The 19,309-nt window shown below is 37.4% G+C and overlaps 5 protein-coding genes across 5 annotated transcripts; 1 reads left to right on the top strand and 4 right to left on the bottom strand.

Annotated features, from left to right (window-relative positions):
- Positions 1-1,024: 1,024 nt before the first annotated feature.
- On the top strand, positions 1,025-4,495 carry TOF1 (Tof1p; the record flags this gene model as incomplete). Its single annotated transcript, XM_022822736.1, has 1 exon — positions 1,025-4,495. One exon carries the CDS (start codon positions 1,025-1,027, stop codon positions 4,493-4,495), a length of 3,471 nt encoding a protein of 1,156 aa, XP_022673639.1.
- A 48-nt stretch (positions 4,496-4,543) lies between these two features.
- On the bottom strand, positions 4,544-5,941 carry AVT2 (Avt2p; the record flags this gene model as incomplete). The annotated part of the gene is made up of 1 exon (XM_022817808.1): positions 4,544-5,941. One exon carries the CDS (start codon positions 5,939-5,941, stop codon positions 4,544-4,546), a length of 1,398 nt encoding a protein of 465 aa, XP_022673640.1.
- A 278-nt stretch (positions 5,942-6,219) lies between these two features.
- Positions 6,220-8,298, bottom strand: SEC2 (guanine nucleotide exchange factor SEC2; the record flags this gene model as incomplete). Its single annotated transcript, XM_022817819.1, has 1 exon — positions 6,220-8,298. One exon carries the CDS (start codon positions 8,296-8,298, stop codon positions 6,220-6,222), a length of 2,079 nt encoding a protein of 692 aa, XP_022673641.1.
- A 243-nt stretch (positions 8,299-8,541) lies between these two features.
- On the bottom strand, positions 8,542-14,121 carry BNI1 (formin BNI1; the record flags this gene model as incomplete). The annotated part of the gene is made up of 1 exon (XM_022817830.1): positions 8,542-14,121. The coding sequence occupies one exon, from the start codon at positions 14,119-14,121 to the stop codon at positions 8,542-8,544; it is 5,580 nt and encodes a 1,859-aa protein (XP_022673642.1).
- A 1,682-nt stretch (positions 14,122-15,803) lies between these two features.
- On the bottom strand, positions 15,804-17,546 carry CAN1 (amino acid permease; the record flags this gene model as incomplete). The annotated part of the gene is made up of 1 exon (XM_022817841.1): positions 15,804-17,546. One exon carries the CDS (start codon positions 17,544-17,546, stop codon positions 15,804-15,806), a length of 1,743 nt encoding a protein of 580 aa, XP_022673643.1.
- Between the last annotated feature and the right edge of the window lie 1,763 nt (positions 17,547-19,309).

Genomic DNA, 19,309 nt, shown 5'->3' on the forward strand with positions numbered 1-19,309 from the left:
ATTGCAGGGTACGCTCACTTTTGAGGTCCTGCCTAATGTCTTGTCAGAGAACCCTTTGGTGAGCTTTTTGATTGTCCTTTCCTCGTTGTTTTCTTTTTCGGTCCAAAAGCGGTATAGCTTCACATATAAAAAAAAAGTTCTGTAATACGTGATACATATTTGATCTGTATAGACACAAAAGAGGGAGAAGTAGTCACCGGGGCCGGTAATTGGAGAGTAAGGAGGCGACGAGAGTTATGGGCCTTACCTGGTATCAAAGTATTGCTACTGAATCAAGGAATGCAATAGTCTAGTCTGTTGAGGCTATACTGTTGTGTGTCTCGCAGGATCACTGTTTATAGAATAGGATCTAGTTAAAGATCAAATATAATGTTGAAGAAACGACAAAAAGAAATACAAACAAATAAGTAATTTTCTAATAGGGCCGTGGGTTTCTTATTATTGTGAATCAAGATTGATGGAGAGAATGGGTTTTTTTGATGTGTGTGGATATTTCCAATCATCTGGAACTTTTTAAATGCGAGTCTTCTTGCGGTGTTATATATTTGTTTGAAGTATCCGAGTGATGTAATGTCTATCTTATATTCGGAAAATGTGTAAGTGTTGCAGCTAGGGGGGTATTTCTATTCATAGATTCCAAACTGCACATCCCGTATTATGATTTACGCTCTTTCCTTTTAGCTTTCTTGAAACTGGACCGGTGCAGTTGGGCAGTTGAATTTAGGAAGTCCGATATATTTATGTGATCATGTGACTTCTGGGTTTTTATATGGCTATTTTCGATTTTTTTTTTTTTTCCATCTTTTGGTTTTTCAATTTGCAGATGCCAAAAAGTCCAAAAAAAAGAGAGTTCCGTTTACGCGTCGCAAACTAGAAGAGCTCATCTCAACTATTCATTTATAATTAAAGAAAGCATAATAATGATTGTAGTCGCAACAACAAACATACATCAAAGAAAATAGGATTATAACGGATTGGGGGATTGAGGAATTAAGTAACTCCGTATATTAGAAGAGTTACAGCCATGACGGAGGAACCAAGTTCAAATCTTGCAACAGAAGATGGCCCAAATATACTAGATCAAAAAACATACGAAGATGTATCATATACTATTATCAAAGCAAGGATTGGTATGCTTGCAACAGCCATTGGTGGTCCAGATCACTCATCAGACTCGGCGAATCCTCCTTATAAAATTGGTGATGATTGCTTGGCATGTATCAAGGATTTGATAAGATGGTTCAAGTTAGTCGACGACAAACAAAAGAAATGGGATGTAGAAATGGCAACTGCAGAGTTCAAGATACTACAAAACGATTTAATACCAATTATGCTAGATTGGGAAACTAAGAGTAGTTCGGCTGCTAGAAAAAGCAAAAAAACTGGTGAGGACATATCTGTGTTTTTCCCAAATAAGGCGTACTACGATAGAATAGCACTAGGATGTCTACAACTCATGGTGTTGATGACGTGGCCTTTAATTATCACAGATCAATCCTCTTATAACCAGGTCAACTATTACTATGAACTTAAAAAACATCAACTTTTATACAAACATGCGATATTAAGCACAGAAAACGGTAAGGTACTCAAGGCAGCAATAAGATTGGCATTGAATGTTATGCAAAGAGATAGACTTGATAGAACATCTAGAGATGACTCTTTAATTAGAATGGTTCTGCATTTCATTAAGAATATTGTGGCTATTGAGCCAGGGGAGGTTACCATATCTAGTGTAAAAAGACTTAAAAAGCCACTAACTGCAGAGGAGATGTTACCTACGAATATCAGACAAGATGATATCTCAATAAACAGTGTCATAGATGCATTTGATAAAAACAAAGTGTTTGGATTTCTTCTCACGATTTCCAGCTCCTTAACCGAAAGTGTTGATGAGGAGTTCGTGAACTTACCTCTACTCGAACTCATGTTTTTTATGACTAAGGATATTAATCCAGAGAGGTTATTCAAAAGTTCAAAAAAAAAATATGATGTGAATGTAAACCATGAGATTTCAGAATCGAATCTTTCTAACTCAGGTAAGCAGCTCTCAGAACTTTTAGCCAAAGAACATGAGAAAAAAATCAACGTCATTAAAAACACTTCTTCTCGACATTCAAGATTTGGAGGCTTACTCTCTATCAGAACGCCACAAAACACGCGTTTGACTGTAGCAAGTAATTCAGTCAATATGAATGATGATGCCGCATTACAAGAAATAGATTCAAGAAAAAAGTGGAATAAGAGTATAAGAATGAGACTTGATGTTATCGAAGGATTGAGCAGTACTTTCTTAAATACTGAAGGAAGTACAGCACATATAACCATTGAAAATCTTCAAAAACTTAAAGAATTCTTGTCAAACTTTGTCGATTCCAGTTTCAATTTATTACTGCGAAAAGTTACAGACCATTTTACCAGTGAAATTCAAGACCAACTGTCGTTGCATAAAATTGAGTACATGCTTTTTATATCATGGTTCATTAAGTTTCAACGCATAAGGTGTTTATTTGAAAAAGACACTAGCCCTGATTATGTCGCTGGTGTATTATTGGACGAATGTTATATCATGTTCATGAAATATATGAGAGAAAGTTATGATCACAAAAACTGGCCTGTAATTCATGCTGGAATGTTACTATTTACCGAATATCTAAATTTCCTTCTCTCTTTAGATGATTCGTGGCAAAATGATATTTACGCAGTCATCGGAAAATTACTGGGAGAGAACATGCTGCAACTTCTAAGCGCCCTTCCAAAATCTGCCTCAAGTCATTCCTCGCAATATATCAAGTCATGCATTAATATGACGCATGTTGTTTTGAAGACATTTGATAGATTTAACGAAAAATCGTCCCTAGCAGTAGAATCAAAGCGTAAAAGAAAGGTGAATCTCAAGCATTTGACAATAGAGAAATTTGCAAAAGAACATGATATTGATTATGAAGAAGCTTTTGAATTGCTAGAAGAACAATTCAAAAAGGTGACTATTAACTTTGACAGAGTTTTTCGGGGATACTTAAACGAAGCTACACTTTCAATGTACATCAAATATTTGCAATCTTTCAAAGAAATTGAGGTTCCTGTACTAAGTCGAATACTAAAGTTCTTGCAAAGAGTTTTTGTTGACGCTAAAGAAGAGATATTACTATATAGAATCGACTTCCTGATACTATGCAAGGAGATTTTAGGACCACAAGGTTTACCGTTAGCATCTGATATTCGCCATCAATTCAGCAGGTTCATTGAGTATTTTTTACACCGGTTTAGGAAAAAATTGATGAAAATGCCATCATTATATGTTAGCATTCTTTTCCCTATGATACATGATTCACAGATAGCCTATTACATGAAAAACGGAACTATGAAACCAACTACTGCTAAATATGATATTGTGGTCCCAAGTGTATTTGTGAATATAGAAGATGAGGATGCAATTCCAGATAAGGTTTTGAAAGATATGCATATTGGAATATTAGTATCTAGTCTCATCGATGATGGTTATGAAGAACTTGTCGACTCTTTGTTATCGAATCTGTTATCTATATTAGAACGGCTGAAACAACAATCATCCGATTCCGCATTGACTGACCAACCACAAAAAATTACTTATAATGTTGACCATAATGAAATCAAAAGAGCGTTGCATCAGCAAGCTGACTTTAGAAGACTTTTGATAATTACTGGATTTGCAATTCCAGATGAAAACAATGATGAATGCTATTTCAGCAGAACTAATGATATCAACGAAATCCATGAATCTATTGATACCATCAAAAAATATAAGTCATTGCCTTTCGAATCTTCGTCGGGCAAACCTGCAAGCTACTATTTATCTTATGCACAAAGTAGTGATGACCATTATGACAACTATGGATCTGAGGTAGAAAATGATGATTATTTCCAAGAGCTTGAAACTATGGAGAGAAGAATTGCTGGACGAGAATTAACAAAGGGAAAAGCTAAATCAAAATCTACTATAAAGAAAGTCGGTTCGAAAAAGAGAAGGAGAAGTAGTCATTCTGAATCGTTAAGTGATGATTCTAGGGATATACCTTCGACAAAATCTACTATTGTCAGCAAAGAATATATTTATGACTCTGATGATGATGACCCACGGTTTAGTACTATCTTTTTTGAAAATGAAAAATACCTAAGACAACTACTAGATAAAAATAAAGGTGCGCTATCATCGGAACAATATGAAAGATTTACACAATTTTGCCAAGAGAGGCTTGAAAATGATGGAGTGGTAAGAAGTGATTTTTCAGATCTTTTCGACAATTCTCTAAGCATGAATGTTAATGGAATGCATGAAGGGTTAAAAGAACATACCTCACTGTCAGAAGAGCAACAAAATGATGTAGAAACACAACAAATTATTGATTCGAATGATTTGAGCTCTGATGAGTACAATTCTGAATCGGAAAATGATGAGGATGACATTCCTGTTCGTAAAAGATCACGTGCTCAATTGTCTTTCGATAACGTCTAGTTTAATTCATATCAATGTGTATATGTTTATGTACTCGTACATGAGTAGTCATGAAAATGCTTCCATTATAGTCTGGGATGTGCTGACAAACATAATGATAAAACCAAATGCAATGCAACCAAAATAAGGGAGTTTTTCCTTTAACGATTTAGATTTTCCAGTAATAACAATATTGGTCAATGGAGGGAGAATATATGCCATTAATGAGGCTGTAGTTGCGCCAATGATCTCTAAAAGAGCACCAAGGTTCGAAGTTAGTAGAGCAATGCACATTATTGTAAATACGAGAAAAGATGTTATTATAACATGCATCTTAAGTGAAAGTTTTTTGGGTTCTGTTCTTTCATTCGAATAATACATTATGTCTCTCACCACATCTCTTAAGACAAATATTTCTAATGGAAAAGTTGTTAGCATGTTCAGGCCCAAGAGAAGTCTTGCAAAATTTATAACGTTATCATCGGCAGGAAAATTGTTCAGTATATTGCCTTGCGTCTTGTCCTTGAAATTCAAGAAGCCAGAATATGCAGTAGTCAAGCAAATAGCACAAGAAAGTATGAGACTCACATGAGTCAATTGATTGAAGCGCTTTAATGATGGGTTTCTCAAGGAAAAGAAAATAAAACTGGAGTTATGATGGCACACCAACGCAAATGATATAACGGATATTCCTTGGAATATTCTTGGAGTAATAAAATAGTGATGTATTTGGAATGATCCTTTATATTCACTACTGGTTAAAGGCGCCTTAATAACAATGATAATAACAATAACAACTAATCCGATAAGTGCTATCATGGAAGTTTTTGACAATTTTGATATGTCTCTGTTGAGAGACAATGGGTATGATATAAATACAGTTACCAAAGTAATAATAATATTACGATGAAATATGTGAGCGTGAGAAGGGAAAAAGGCAGCTAGTACATGAGGAATTGAATCGCCGATAATAATGCAAAAGCCTATACATCCTCCAAATGCAAATAATCCATTTGTTATTAGTATTACAACTCCTCCCCATTTACCCATCGCTGCTTCAACAGATGATTGATAAGTAGTCCTTCCTGTTAGTTTTAAATTTACTATAATCAGACGAATTGTCCAATCAACTAAATATGACATGAACAGTGTAGCTATTAACCCTCCTATGATTCCGCAATTTTTCATGGCAAAAGGCTGCCCAATGACCCCAGATCCTAAAATACTATTTGCCATATTCATAAAAGCCATATATCTATTCGACTTGGCTTCATTTGAGAGATATATATCCTCTGTTAGCGGATCCTCTTGACCTATATCGAATGATTGATCTTCATTGCCAAGACTGGCTTTTTTCGTGGCATCGTCAAAGGACGTTAATTCCAATTGAAAGGCTTCATCAGGATGAATAGATTCTTCTTCATTACGTGATAGCTTGCTATAAAAGTTATCAGCAATTGAGGTCATCTATATTAAATAAGCGCACTTCTGAGAACTCGTTTTCCTAGTATCTCTTTATATTTTCTGGGAGGTAAATGATGTATTCAAACTCTAAACACGTAAATAAGGTTATTATTTATTTATAATTCATTACACTGATAAGAAGCATTTATACCGTATATAGTCACGTGAAAGATTTCTCAAAAGAATAATAAAACTTTATGATGATGATTATGATAGTTACAAAATATGCAAGGTGCAATATACCACGAGAAGGAGAGCTACGTATTGATAATATGTTTAGATCAGTCTACTTCCTCTTTAGCATCATTGAAATGATCTTCATCTTCAGAAATATCATCTGAAGATGGTGAGGATTTATTTTTCGGATTGTTCTCTCGAACTGAATCTGTACTACGTGAGGTTTTTACAGACGGGCTGCCATACGCATCCAGTACTTCATTTGGTTCCTCAGATGAATCGCGTGTTTCAGGGGACTGATCAACTGACTCCTTTATGTCGCTAAGGTCTTCTGGTACTGGAGTCACGTCTGGTGCTGAGTTCAATTTTTGCTCCTCTGTTTGCTGATGTGACTCTGTTTTATCACCATGTGCTGATACATCAGTTAATTCAAGTTCTCCCTTTACCTTTTCACCTTGAGATTCTTTAAAAACCGAAGAGCTCTCCACATCTGAAATTTCTTGAACTTCCTTTTCTATAATTTCTGTTGTATCTTCTTGTATATCGGAAGAGTTGTTGGCCGATACGGCGCCAGTTGATTTGGTTGAAGAATTTGCAGCTTCAAAGTCAAATGTTTCGTCCCCCTCTGGAGTTAACGGAATAGGTATTTGTTCGGAGGTTATACCCAATCCATGTTCTTCCCCGTCCTTAATCTTGTTGGCCTCCGAAGCAGGAGTAATATCCGCAGCGTATGCTTCATCTAGAGACCATACACCGATATGAGACCAATGTAAAGATGCCCGAAGCTGTGAAAGACGTGCCCAAGATCTTTGAATGTTCGTAGTTGGTAACCCATTTTTATCTGCGAATTGATGTAAATTTTCTGTTACCGGTGTACTAGTTTGGGATGACTTGAAACCTTGGAATATGCTTAACCTTTTAGATTTTGACTTTGATTTAGATGTCTTTAAAACTTCAAAGTAGTTGGTCAAATTGCCATCCTTGATAGAAGCTAAAGTAACCTTCTCTAAGTTCCAGGCACCAGATTTTAATGACCTTAAAAATGCAAATATTTCACATACTTGTCTTAGCTTTATTAAACAGTAGTGGCAAACTGGTAATTGGTTTTGCACTTCCGTTTTTCCATCCTCTTGTTTTTGATATGTCTTGAAGACATAAAGCCTACCATGTTCTAGAATATCATTTCTATTCTCCCCACAAAATGCACATGGATCTAGCATAGCCACTGGTGGGGAATTCAGAGGGCGACTAAACAGGTGTGATTCATTAGATTCTGAATTTGGTGTATCTGTAACGGTTGGAGAAGCATATCCTGAGCGATAAGTTTCATTTACACCGCTGATTGGTTCAATAGAAACTAAACCTTCCATCATCAAATTCATTAAGTTTCTCTTGGTCAACCAACCAATCCCAGATGCATTATCCAACCTCAACACTGGCAATATTTCATAGTTCACAAGTCTTTTTATTAGCTTAGAGTCTGAAGAGGTCTGGTGGATCGTCTCACACTCCGGTAAAACAGCTAGGAACTTTAAGTATTCTGTGTATAAAGGAACATCGTATCTTAGAGCTTGGATGAGGGGAGAGAATAGGAGTCCTGATGGCGCAGCCTGCAAATTCTCATATGTGGAAGTTTGATTTGTGGTCGACCTCTCGATCGATGTACTTGAAGACATCGCAGAATCTGATATTGAAACGTTTTTAGAGGAGTGGTCGTTCTCCAATTTGTAAAGCACGTTTTTAAGGTTTTTCAGCTGCATAGATAAGGTATCCAGTAACAAATCCTTCTCTTTCAATTGTTCCTTGAGCTTAGCGTTAAGTATTTCCACTGAGTTCTTTTCCTTTCTTGCATCAGCTACCATATTGTTTGCCTCGTCGAATAAGGATGCTGTTAAATCCTCAATCTCTTGATTTAAAGATGAAACCTTTTTCTCAGCATCAGCACAAATAACTTCTTGTTTCCTGAACTTCTCTCGATCTTTCTCATACTCTTGCTTTAAAGTTTCATAATTTTGCTTTAACTCATTGTAAGAATCAATAGCATGTTGTTGGCTAGCTATAGTCTTCTTCGCCGTCACCAATTGTTCTTCTAGTTGTGATTGTTTATCAATACTTTCAATGAGTTGTGTTGATAATGAAGTCACTTGCAGCGAGATACGTTTTGACTCCTCCTGTTCAGACATTATTACAAAAGTTTAATGTCCTTAATTGCCACGTAAGTCTCACTAGTTTTTAATGCTCTTGCTAATGCATAATCAATACCGCCAGTTGTTTGGTGTGAACTGTATGCTTCTTTTCATGGAACATTCTTCTAACCAAAAACACATATTCCGAAAAAGTTACCCGGTTTGGTGAGTTTCTTGAAAGTCATTATTGCATACGTAGGCTATAACATATACTTATTAATACTACTACTATATATTCCATTACAATGCGTCATCTGTCTGAGCGTCTGTAAATTCTTCTTCGGAAGAACTAGACGTTTGTGTTGCAGCAGGTCCAGTAGTTGATTGTGCCGGTTCAGGATCGGAAAGAGTGTCAGCACTTTCATGAAATTGCAGTCTTGTAGGGGCTGAATCCGAATCAGAAGTAACGTCTTTATTCTTGTCCTTTTCCTTGTCTCTATTTTTCCAGTCCCTTAGTCTGTCTTTTGCTTTTGGTATATTTGTAGAGCTGTCAATTTTATCATCGGTCCCTCTTAGCTCCAATAACAGGTTTCTAGCCCTGTCGGCAGGATCCTGTTTAGAATTTGAGGCGGGTTCTATGTTAGGACTTTGACTGAACTTTCTTGCGACAGGAGAAGTAGTGAAAGGCGCGTTTTCTTCTATAACACTTTCAACGGTGGGGTCCGCTGTGATATTATCTAACACAGAAGATCCACCTTTTCCTTCCATCAGACGTTTTCTAGCCAGCGCTCTTTTACGAGCGCTAGATGGATCACCTTTGGCGGGACCTGCATTCTTTAATTTGTTTAACAACTTATCCATGACATCTCGGTCATCGTTGTTAGCCGCATTAAACGAGTTCGTGCCATCTGAAGAGTCTCCTTGTGCTGATTCCTGTTGTTTTCGCTGCTGATCTTCTATCAGCTTTTTTCTTCTTTCGTAAGCCCGCTCCTCTTCCTCGATTTTCAGGTTGAACGTTTTAGCCTTCTTAAAGTCGGTTATAAAGTCAGCAAACTTTTGGAAGAAAGAATTCTTGGAAAATTTGTCGTTTGCATCTTCTCCGAACTTCTTCATCAAATTTTCGAATTCCAACAAGCTCAGTTTCACCTCATCATTCAACAAGTCAGCTTTCTTCCTCGCTTCAGGTAATACCGGTACTACCTTATTCAAAACTCTATCCCATGGATGGAACTTTGAGGGGTCGCTTAAGTTTCCGATTTCTATTGACCGTTCAACGTTCTTAATAGACTGGGAGAACTCTCTACAATCAGCTACAAGCTGTTCGATGGATATTTTAGTAACATTGAATATTGGTTCAAGTTCTTCGACAAAGTGACTGTATTCTGGATAATTATCTCTTATAATCTTTTCCACATAGTTTAGGAAAGTCATACTATTCTTTTCATCCTTTATAAACGATAACCTTTGCAACGTACTCAACTTGAAACCTTGCGCTTGTTTGGATGAGTCATTCATGTAATTACCCACTGCTAAAATAACATCAAAAACATGTCTTAAACTATTCGATGCTTGAATGGCTTGGACCGCTTTGTCAATGCTTCTTAGTTTGGTGACTAAATCCGAATAGTCTTTTTCATAGGTAGTTATCATAGTTAGTGCTCTCATACGAGAGCCCCAGTATGATTGTAAATTGAACATTAATTCTAAGTATATTTGATCCGCGCGCTGAAGTTCGGTTGGATCTTTCTCCGGAGGTCTAGCCTCTTCCACAGATGTTATACCTTCCCAGTCCGTACTATAAGGCGTGAAATTTCTAGCCAAATTGTTAGTGACCTCTATAATAGTAGGTTTAGACAAAAATTCGATAACACTTGGAGTTGATAGGAACTCTCTATCACATTTAAGCACTTTTGCAACAACGTCCTTAACAGAAATGTTAGAGTACATATGAAGATTGATACCGAACTGTTGAGAAACATCTCTTGACAAAAACGTGATCTTTTCATCGGAATCTTTCGATTTACCTTTCAAGGACTTCACCTCACGGGCTGCGAAAGCTTTTTCTAACTGACTTAGAACACCTCTTTCATACAAATCATCTGCTACTTTCTCTGCTTGGGCGTTTTTCCAAATTGAGTCACCAGTATTATCAATTTTTTCCCAGTGTAATTGTTTTAGCTTCTTCTTTGGACGTGGATACCTTTCAAATAGAGATGGCGACTGTGGAAGCAGTGGGCTTTCAATGGTAGTAGATTTTGGAGTTGTTGCGGATGGGAAAGGAGGTGGAGGTGGAGGTGGGGGTGGAGGAGCTCCACCGCTTCCAGCACTTACTGATAATGGCGAGGAGAGAGACGGTGGCATAGGTGGTGGAGGCGGAGGAGGAGGAGGAGGAGGAGGTACGACAGCAGTGGGTGCAATACTTGGCGTACTTGAAGTTTTACCACCCAAGAATGCTGGTAAAGGAGGAGGAGAAGGAGCATCTTTGCTCAAGCTAGAAGGTTCGATTATTGTCTGAGAAACAGGTGTTTGGAGTCCATTAGGAATATCCTCATTGTCAACAGGTTCAGAAGATGGCTTCGAATTCAATTCCGTGTCATTACCTGGCGATTTCTCAGAGCTTCTATCAGCTGAATTAGCAGTTGAGTTTGGAATTTCCTCTGCTACCTTGATCTTTGATTTTAACTCGCTCAAGAATAGAGGAGGGTTATCAGTGCTGCTTGCCGGGTTGACACTTGTGTGTTTTAATCTATCGAAGAATGATTTTCTATGATAGCCACTACCAGGGTATCTGGTCTCCCTGCCGATATTGTTTGTCGATATCGAGTTAGCAGGTTGGTGACCAGTCCCATACTTTTGAGTTAATGATTCTAGGAATGATGAGCCATTAGACACAACGTCGGAGTTTTGAGAGTCACCCGATTGTAATAAGTCTTCAGCAGATGAAGAGGAGGATGAAGATGAAGTGCTGGAGTTTGATGAGGCCTCTGATAGCTCAGTAGAGTTACTTTTAACCTTATTCTCCATCTCTTTCTTTAAAGCATTAAGTTCGGAGATGATTGTGTTCATTTCTTCTAGCTTCTGTTGTGCAATCTTTGGATCCAAGGACGCAGTTTCTGAATTATCATTCAATAGCTCCTTAAGTTCCGGATCTTCTGAAAAGTCTATATGGAAGCCATTGTATTTTTGCTCTAGGTCTTTCAATCTATCCAATGCTGCCAATTTTTTATCCTTGAATAGTTCGTTGACCCTTTGTTCAATATTGAATTTGGTTATATCATTACTTTCGTTTTGTATCAATGCCAATTTCTTCCTTAACTCAGCTAACTTTGATTTCTGTTCTGCTTTAATCTTTTGCTTGTCCTTTACAGTTTGTTTTGGTTTGAACTCAGCGAAGTTCGTCATTTCAAGTTCTCTGGCTTCATTTTCAATGTCTTCCATCTTGGATCTTAGTAATTTCAGTCTGCTCTTAGAGCCAACAGCTGTACCTAGTCTACGAGATTCGTTGAGTAGGTCCTGTTCAGTTTTTTGCAGACTCTTTTGTAAGACGTTTTGAATTGCAGTCTTTCTTTCAGGGTTTAAAGGTTTAGGATCACTCTTTGGTTTATTATTGGAATCTGAATAATCGGCATTCTTTGAGTTCACCATTGTCAGCATTTTACGAAGTTCCAGTTCATGTTCATGCTTTTCCAACAAATGTTTCTTCTTTAACTCCTCCAATTCTGACTGTAATTGTTCGGTTACTCTTTGAGTTTTACTTAAAATTAGATCCCTCTCGGCCAGTTCTTCTTGTAATTGACCAACAAGACCATTCTCGGCCTTGGAAATCTTTTCATTCAAATAATCTCTTTCAGCTTTTACCTCTTCTAGTTTCTTGGTAAGTTCTCGAGATTCCAAAATCGCTCTTCTTGCAATTTCATCAGTCTGCATTGCATCATATAATCTTTGAATGGCAACGTTGAAATTTGACTCTGAGTCTATAGTAGTAATTGCCACATTAGATATTAGGGAATCTATTAGTTTTAACTGTTGAACACATTTAGATGGGTCATCTCCTTCTCTTGTCAGTTTATTGCTCGAGAGGAACAAGTTCTGCAGGACAGATAATAAATATGATTCTGCTTCAGTGCCTTTCAAAGATGAGGAGAGTCTCTGTAAAATAGATACAGGATCGTCCATGTTCACATTTTCAGTGGACTTTTGACTTTCTAATAATATATTATAATCATCGATTGCTGCATCTTCAAATTGTAGAAGAACAGTAGTTAGTGGGGGGTAATCAAGAAGCTGCATTTTTTGAAGAATTCTATTCAACCCTAGTGTTTTCAATTGAGTTCTCATCATGTGTCTCTTTTTGACGTCCTCACTTCTCAAGCATAATTGGTTAATTAATACAATGGATTCCACTAGGTATTCAAAGATTGAATTTTCACCATTGGTATTTTTATATTCTTCTGATGCACCTACTAATGAGCCCATTTTCCCCCTACCATCCAATGTGTGTTCAAGCACATAAAACCATTGTTGGAGTATTTTAGAAACTTGATAAAGTTGTGGCTTAAAACCAGCAGATTGTTCACTTGCAATTTTGGCTTTAATGTGGATGTTTTGAGTTATAGGCATTTCATGATTAAGAGACTCCATTACTAGTGGGAATGTATCCAAACCCATAGTTCTGGTCTTTAGGTCCTCATCTTTTGCAACCAAATAGATCAAAGTTTCAGTAGCTAGTCTACGAGTAGAAATTCTCGTAGATAACAAACCTTCGACAAGGGCATTAGTGATGAGAGTCGACTTCACCGCTTCTTCTAGACATTCTCTGATATTGAGTAAGACCCTCAAGCATTTGAAAAGCGAAGTTTCTCTTTCAAGAAATTGAAGATCATGTACTGCATTCATGTTATCCGTTGTATCTTGGTGCATACTTGTAATTATTAAGTTCGCAATAGCAATCTGACCCTGAGCATCTAAGAAAGATATAACCCAGTCAAGAGGTTCCGTTCTCAAAGAAACCCATAAATCGTTTAATTCCTTATTCTTGATCTTCTTACTAATAATCTGGCGAACATAGTATTCAGGTGGTGAGTGAGACGGCGAGTTTAGAGAAGTCTCTGAATTATTGGTTTGTAGCATATGCTCATATTGCGTATTGAGTTTTGTTGCACTTCCATTACGTTTAACGGTGTGGGAATTTTCGTTATTTGAATATCTAGGTTTGGTGTTCTTGAGACGTTTGAACTCCGACTGAAGATCTTGTTTTACCATCAACCATTTCTTTTCAATTGGGTAGTTGAGCATGTCCTTCTGGTCCTGAGGTGAAACTGTATCGAAAACATTTCTCTTTATTAGCAGGTCCATGAATAAGCCGTCTATCTCTTCGACATTCTCCGGTCTTTCTAATTTCAATGTACCATCATTGGTTAGGAATTTATTCAATACAGTGGTCGAGTTTGAACTTACAGAAGCTGCAGACGAAGACAGCATTGAGCGATTTGTTGAAGATCTTGTTAATTGACTGGATCTACGCGAGTATGAATACTTGGTTGGTGAGGTTAACAACGAAGCACTATGAGAACGCGAATGGGTCTCGGGCTCCATTGTGTAATGCGAGATATTATGAGTGTTCAGTGTATTATTCTTATTGAGTGGTTTATTACTACTGATAGGCGTTGCTGCTTCTAACGAAGCTGTAGTGAAAACCCTCTTTGGAGAAGATATAAGTTCCTTCCGGCTCTGGTTTGCCTGTGGATTACTGCCATGATTCCCTCCAGTGGCAAGCTTCTTGAGATTAGAAAATATCCCACTGCTTTGAGACGTACTTGCGGTACGGGGCAGCGTTTGCTCGCTCCCATTTGCCCCTCGAGACGTGTGTGACCTCTGCATGGCGCGCCGCCCAAAAGTAAATTACACTAGTCCCTCTTCTATTATCCCAGAAAAAGCTCGAGATAAAAATGACTCGAGTCCTCTGCAAATATTATGATAACGGCAATATATGTGGGCCAACTGATGATTGGTTGAAGTTTCTGTACAAAGGCGTAAAATATAGTAAAATAAGCCCCCACCAAAGAGTGGTAAATGGATCCTTTAATTAAATCGCCTTAAACTGATAAATACCAAAACAACGCCTGAAAGATCCAGCAAAGCTTCTTCTACCAAATTTAACCCACAGTCACGTTAACCCTAATGCCGTATTCACTGTCTGTGCTAGACTGTGCAATTCTATATATGTGTATAATTCAATGTAAAAACCAAAGAAACGTAACTGTAAACTGCTATATATTCCACTTTTTGTTTTAATCCTTTCTTAAACTTTCAAATATGCTGAATTTAGTTTTTCTCTCGAAACCATACAGAATTATATCATATGCAGTATGAGTACCGAATAACAAAATATACAAACAAACAAAACGTTCGGAAATACAGGCTGTTTTTTAGTTTTGTTTTGAACGCATATAAACGCTATCGAAAGAGCATGAAATCTTAATTTGCTAGGTAGTGTGTATCACCAACTCCAATGCGAAGCCTTTATAGTGCTGACTTTCATGCGTTTATGAATAGTTGTCTACATATATATGTGTAATTCAAGTGAGAATAGTGGGGAACTCTCTGAAGGAAAACCTGCACAGAGTCTTAGTTGTATACCATGACATATTCGTAGGAATTCCAATACAAGTTCATATATATGGCAATTCAGTAGTCTTAAGATACCGCCTTAACTTCTATAAGAAACTGAAAATCTCAAGAGGAAATTGGTGTCTGTACCTGTGCGGGAAACCGTTGCCATTCATTCACTTGAGATATATTTGGTTAAGATTTTCTAAGACGCGAGCGAGGATCTTCAAACCTCCGCCCGTTCTGGCCATTTTTTTTTTTTTTACAGAAATGTACTGACTACTCGATAAATAGGTCTTATACATTAGCTTATTAGCCCTTGGTAATTAGCCAATGGTTATATGATCACAAGAGAACTTTTGAACGCACACTAATCATATCTACTCTTGACGAACATTCAACCCAGCATTTCTATAAATAATAATTTGTTCAGCATTCCAGTACCGTATTTGTCCTGATGTATTTGCGTGGGTAGTAGTAGTAACACCTGCAGTGCAGAAAAAATATTATTGTTACCCGGTCCTGGCAAGATTTTCCGTTCGTTGTTCAACCAATATTCAATTTATGCGCTCGCTGGGTTTTCTTGTTTTTGTTTTCCCTCATATTACTGGGTGGAAATCAACTGGATCTCAGAAACATAAGAGAAACAATATAGAAACAATGAATAGAACATTACGATATGGTAATTAGTGCTGGAACAAATAGAAGCATAAAACAAGCCATACAAGGTGGGATTCATTGTTTAGATACAAAATCAGAGTGGAATATCAAATAGTTTATTAAAGTGAAAATTAATGGAAAGTATGTGAAGGATTAAATAATATAGTATAGTACATCAAAAATTGAAGGAACTCTCAACACAGACAAGACACCTTGAAAGTCTTAGCAAAGTTCTCGAACAAGAAATTATGAAGTGAAAGTAAGGATGAGGGAGATATATGAGAAAAGTTCGTCTAAGCTGCAACAGCCCAGAACTTTTCCCACAGGTTTTTAGGTTCGTCATCTTCCCAAATAATGGCATCGATGTCTCTTCTGTCTGTGTCAATGTCTACTTCGTCCAACGAACGGTAAAGTTTACCTCTGTAGATGCACTGGAAAACAACCCACACTGCAATAAAGAGGAAGACACTGATATACGCGGCGAAGAAACTCGATACATCAAAGGATGGCGCGAAAGCGGTAAAGCCTTGGATTATGATGATCAACCCAATGAAAAATGCTCCGTAATAGGCGCCGAAAGGCATGAACTTGGCCTTGAATGGGAGGTCATCACGAGAAATTCCACGGTACTTTAGTGCTTGCATAAATCTAATATGGGAAATGGAAATTAATAACCATGCAAAGAAACCAGCAATTGCGGTGATATTCAACAACCAATTGAACACAGTTTGTGCGTTATTGGACACATTCAAGTATGCTAGGAACCCGAACATGGCAGTAAATATAACGGCCACAAATGGAACACCTTGTTTAGTAGTCTTTGAGAAAAATTTTGGCGCCAAGTTATTTTTTGATAAACCAAACATAATTCTGGAACCAACGTAAATGTTAGAATTACCTGCAGAAATGATTGTGGTTAGAATGACCGCATTGAAGATATCAGGAAGAACCGGAGTCTTACAGTTTAGAATTGCAATCATAAATGGTGATTGGGCGACGTAAGAACCACCAGAGCTTGAATCTAGTTTTGGATCGTTGTATGGCACTAACAAACCAATAAAGAATAAAGATCCAATGTAGAAGATCAAAATTCTGAAAAAGACTTTGTTGATTGCTCTTGGCACAGCCTTTCTTGGATTTTTGGACTCACCTGCAGTGATACCGACTAACTCTGTACCTTGATAAGTAAATGCTGCGCTAATTAGTGAGGAAACCCATCCTAAGAATCTCTTTTCATTCAAATCCTTGGAAATCATACCGTTACCCCATGGGCCAGGATTCCTCCAATAACGGAATCCAATTGCACCACCCTTGCCTGCACCACAAACCATGCACAGTGAATAAATTAAAAATCCAATAATGGCAAGAACTTTAATAGATGCCACCCAGAATTCAAACTCACCATACCATTTCACAGGGAACATATTGAAAGTCACCAAGATGACCCAGAAAATAGCAATCCAGGCTTCTAGCGGTACCGCGTGTGTCCAATACTGGATGATTTGACCAACAATGGATAATTCTAATGCAAAAGTGATGGCCCAGGAGAACCAATACATGTAACCGTTGGCAGCACCAATGGCTGGAGATAGAAATCTCTGTGAGAAAACTGTGAATGATGATGTGACAGGAATGAAAGTAGCCATTTCACCAAGCGATTGCGTCACAGAATATGCTAGGGTACCAATAAACATGAAAGAGATTAACGAACCGACAGGGCCAGCATTCCATAAAGGACCTGCAATACTAACGAAAAGACCGGTACCAATTGTCCCTCCAAGAGCGATCATCGAAATATGTCTAGGCTTTAAAGCTCTTTTCACTTCGGCGTTTCCCACTGCAGATTCTGGGTCTAAGATATGTGACGAGTCATCATCAATGGTATCCAACGCTATATTGTTCTCTTTGGAATAACCAATTGTATCAGCACTTTTCGAGTGTGTTATGTTAACATGACTTCTGGTGTTTGCTTGTGAAAGACTTGAATGAAGAGCTTCTAGCTCTTCCAATTCAATTTGCTGAGCAACAGTTGTCATGATGTATTGTTGTTATGCGACTCTGTAAATTACTCTATAACCGTAATCCAGAGGGTGTAATTATGATAGATAAATCAATTGTGTTAAGCTTGTGATTTAAGTACTTCCTTTCTTACTATTGCGAGTGGAATTGTAACTGTAGAAAGAGAAACGCTAACAGTTCTTAAAAGTACGTTGGTTTTTCTTTTTTTTTAATTGCCTGGTACAAACTATCAATTCCCGAATAGAAAAATGATGACAATATTATGAGCAATAAAGAAAGGTAAAACTGATATAAGTAGTATTCCACTTAGACACTTCTTAAGTTGGTGTTTTGCTTTATAGGATGACAATACTAATCAGGTTGATAATAACTGAAAAAGTTAAACTAGTTAGACTAAATCGGGAGCCCAAATCTTAGTGGCATCATTGGGGTTTATTTCTATAGCTTATTTATATGCCATAAAAAAATAGAAGTTCCATACGGAAAATGAAGAAAGAAAAGAAAAAGCACAACAATGTCATGCAGGAGAAAAGTGCTTATCAGTGTGCGGCAGACGCTTCAATAAAATAGTGGACGCCTTCTGTAAGAATAATAATAGCGCCGAGAGAACAGCCACATGAATCATTCGAGTTTTAGTTACACTTCTTCCTATATCTGGTTACATATGCCCGATGCCGTTACATTGAGAGCCCATACTGTGGCGAGCTTATAGAGGTATTCGGTTATATGAAGAAGAGATAAATGATATGCAAATTGAATTAGCTGGATACAATCGGCCATATAATTGGTAGATAATACATACTACTTAGATCTATTGGAATCTGAAACTGAGTTCAAGTTTAAAACTCCGCCAATAATCACACTAAGGGAAAATTTTATTGTACTGTGATAAAAAGCGGTGAGTATCAATTATGATTCACCAAAACATGCAAATAGTTAATCATCGATAACGTAAGATTGCAATGCAGAGTAAAACTGCGAAGCGATGGATACTTCGTCATGGGAATCATCCATGATTGGAACGCTAACAAATTGACTCAAAACCACTAAGGACTTTGAACGCCTTAAACCTTTACCATTAAAGTGTTTATTTCGCCAGTTCTTGAACTTAAAGAACTTATTCTTCAAAACTGGGAAGTATATTGAAACTTCCGTCGAAATGTAGAAGCGCCCTTTCGCAAATTTTAACAATTTTCAACGTACTATGCTATCACCTGCTCTTAGGAGAAAAATGTGACACATTTCTGGAAAAAAAAAAATTAAATTGCCTTTCCTTATTCTTTTGAATCTCAAAAGCACCCCGTATGACAGTTAAGTCGCCTTTCGTACTTAAAAGGTGTGTACTTGTTCTCCGTATTGCCCAAAGAGCACAGTTCATGCTCCGGAGAGACCTATTAACTCACCAAAAAGAAACACATATATATATTACATCCTAAAAACAATGCCGTTTGGGCTTCTTCATGCCAATTGTTTTGCCCTTCGTAGGAAAACAGGCAAGCGGCTCAAGTGACGCCGAAGAGATGAATACGCTGCTCGAATGCATGCAGTAGTACCAGTAGTTCATATAACTCCTTCACAAATAATATGTAGTACATTCTATGCCAATGCATATGCGGAAAAATTAATTTGCCTTTCATTGCACTGCGATGAGCTGTAAAAAGAAATGTTTGCTAAAAAGAAATAATTCATTAAACCCTTTTCTCCTCAGATCATAGCTTTCAAAAAGAAACTTAATGGGCTCTTTCTTTCCTGAAAAAGTACTAATATTTGGTCACGTGAT

This window comes from Kluyveromyces marxianus, chromosome 1 (genome assembly GCF_001417885.1).
Source record: "Kluyveromyces marxianus DMKU3-1042 DNA, complete genome, chromosome 1".
In the NCBI taxonomy this organism is placed as follows: Eukaryota; Fungi; Ascomycota; class Saccharomycetes; order Saccharomycetales; family Saccharomycetaceae; genus Kluyveromyces; species Kluyveromyces marxianus.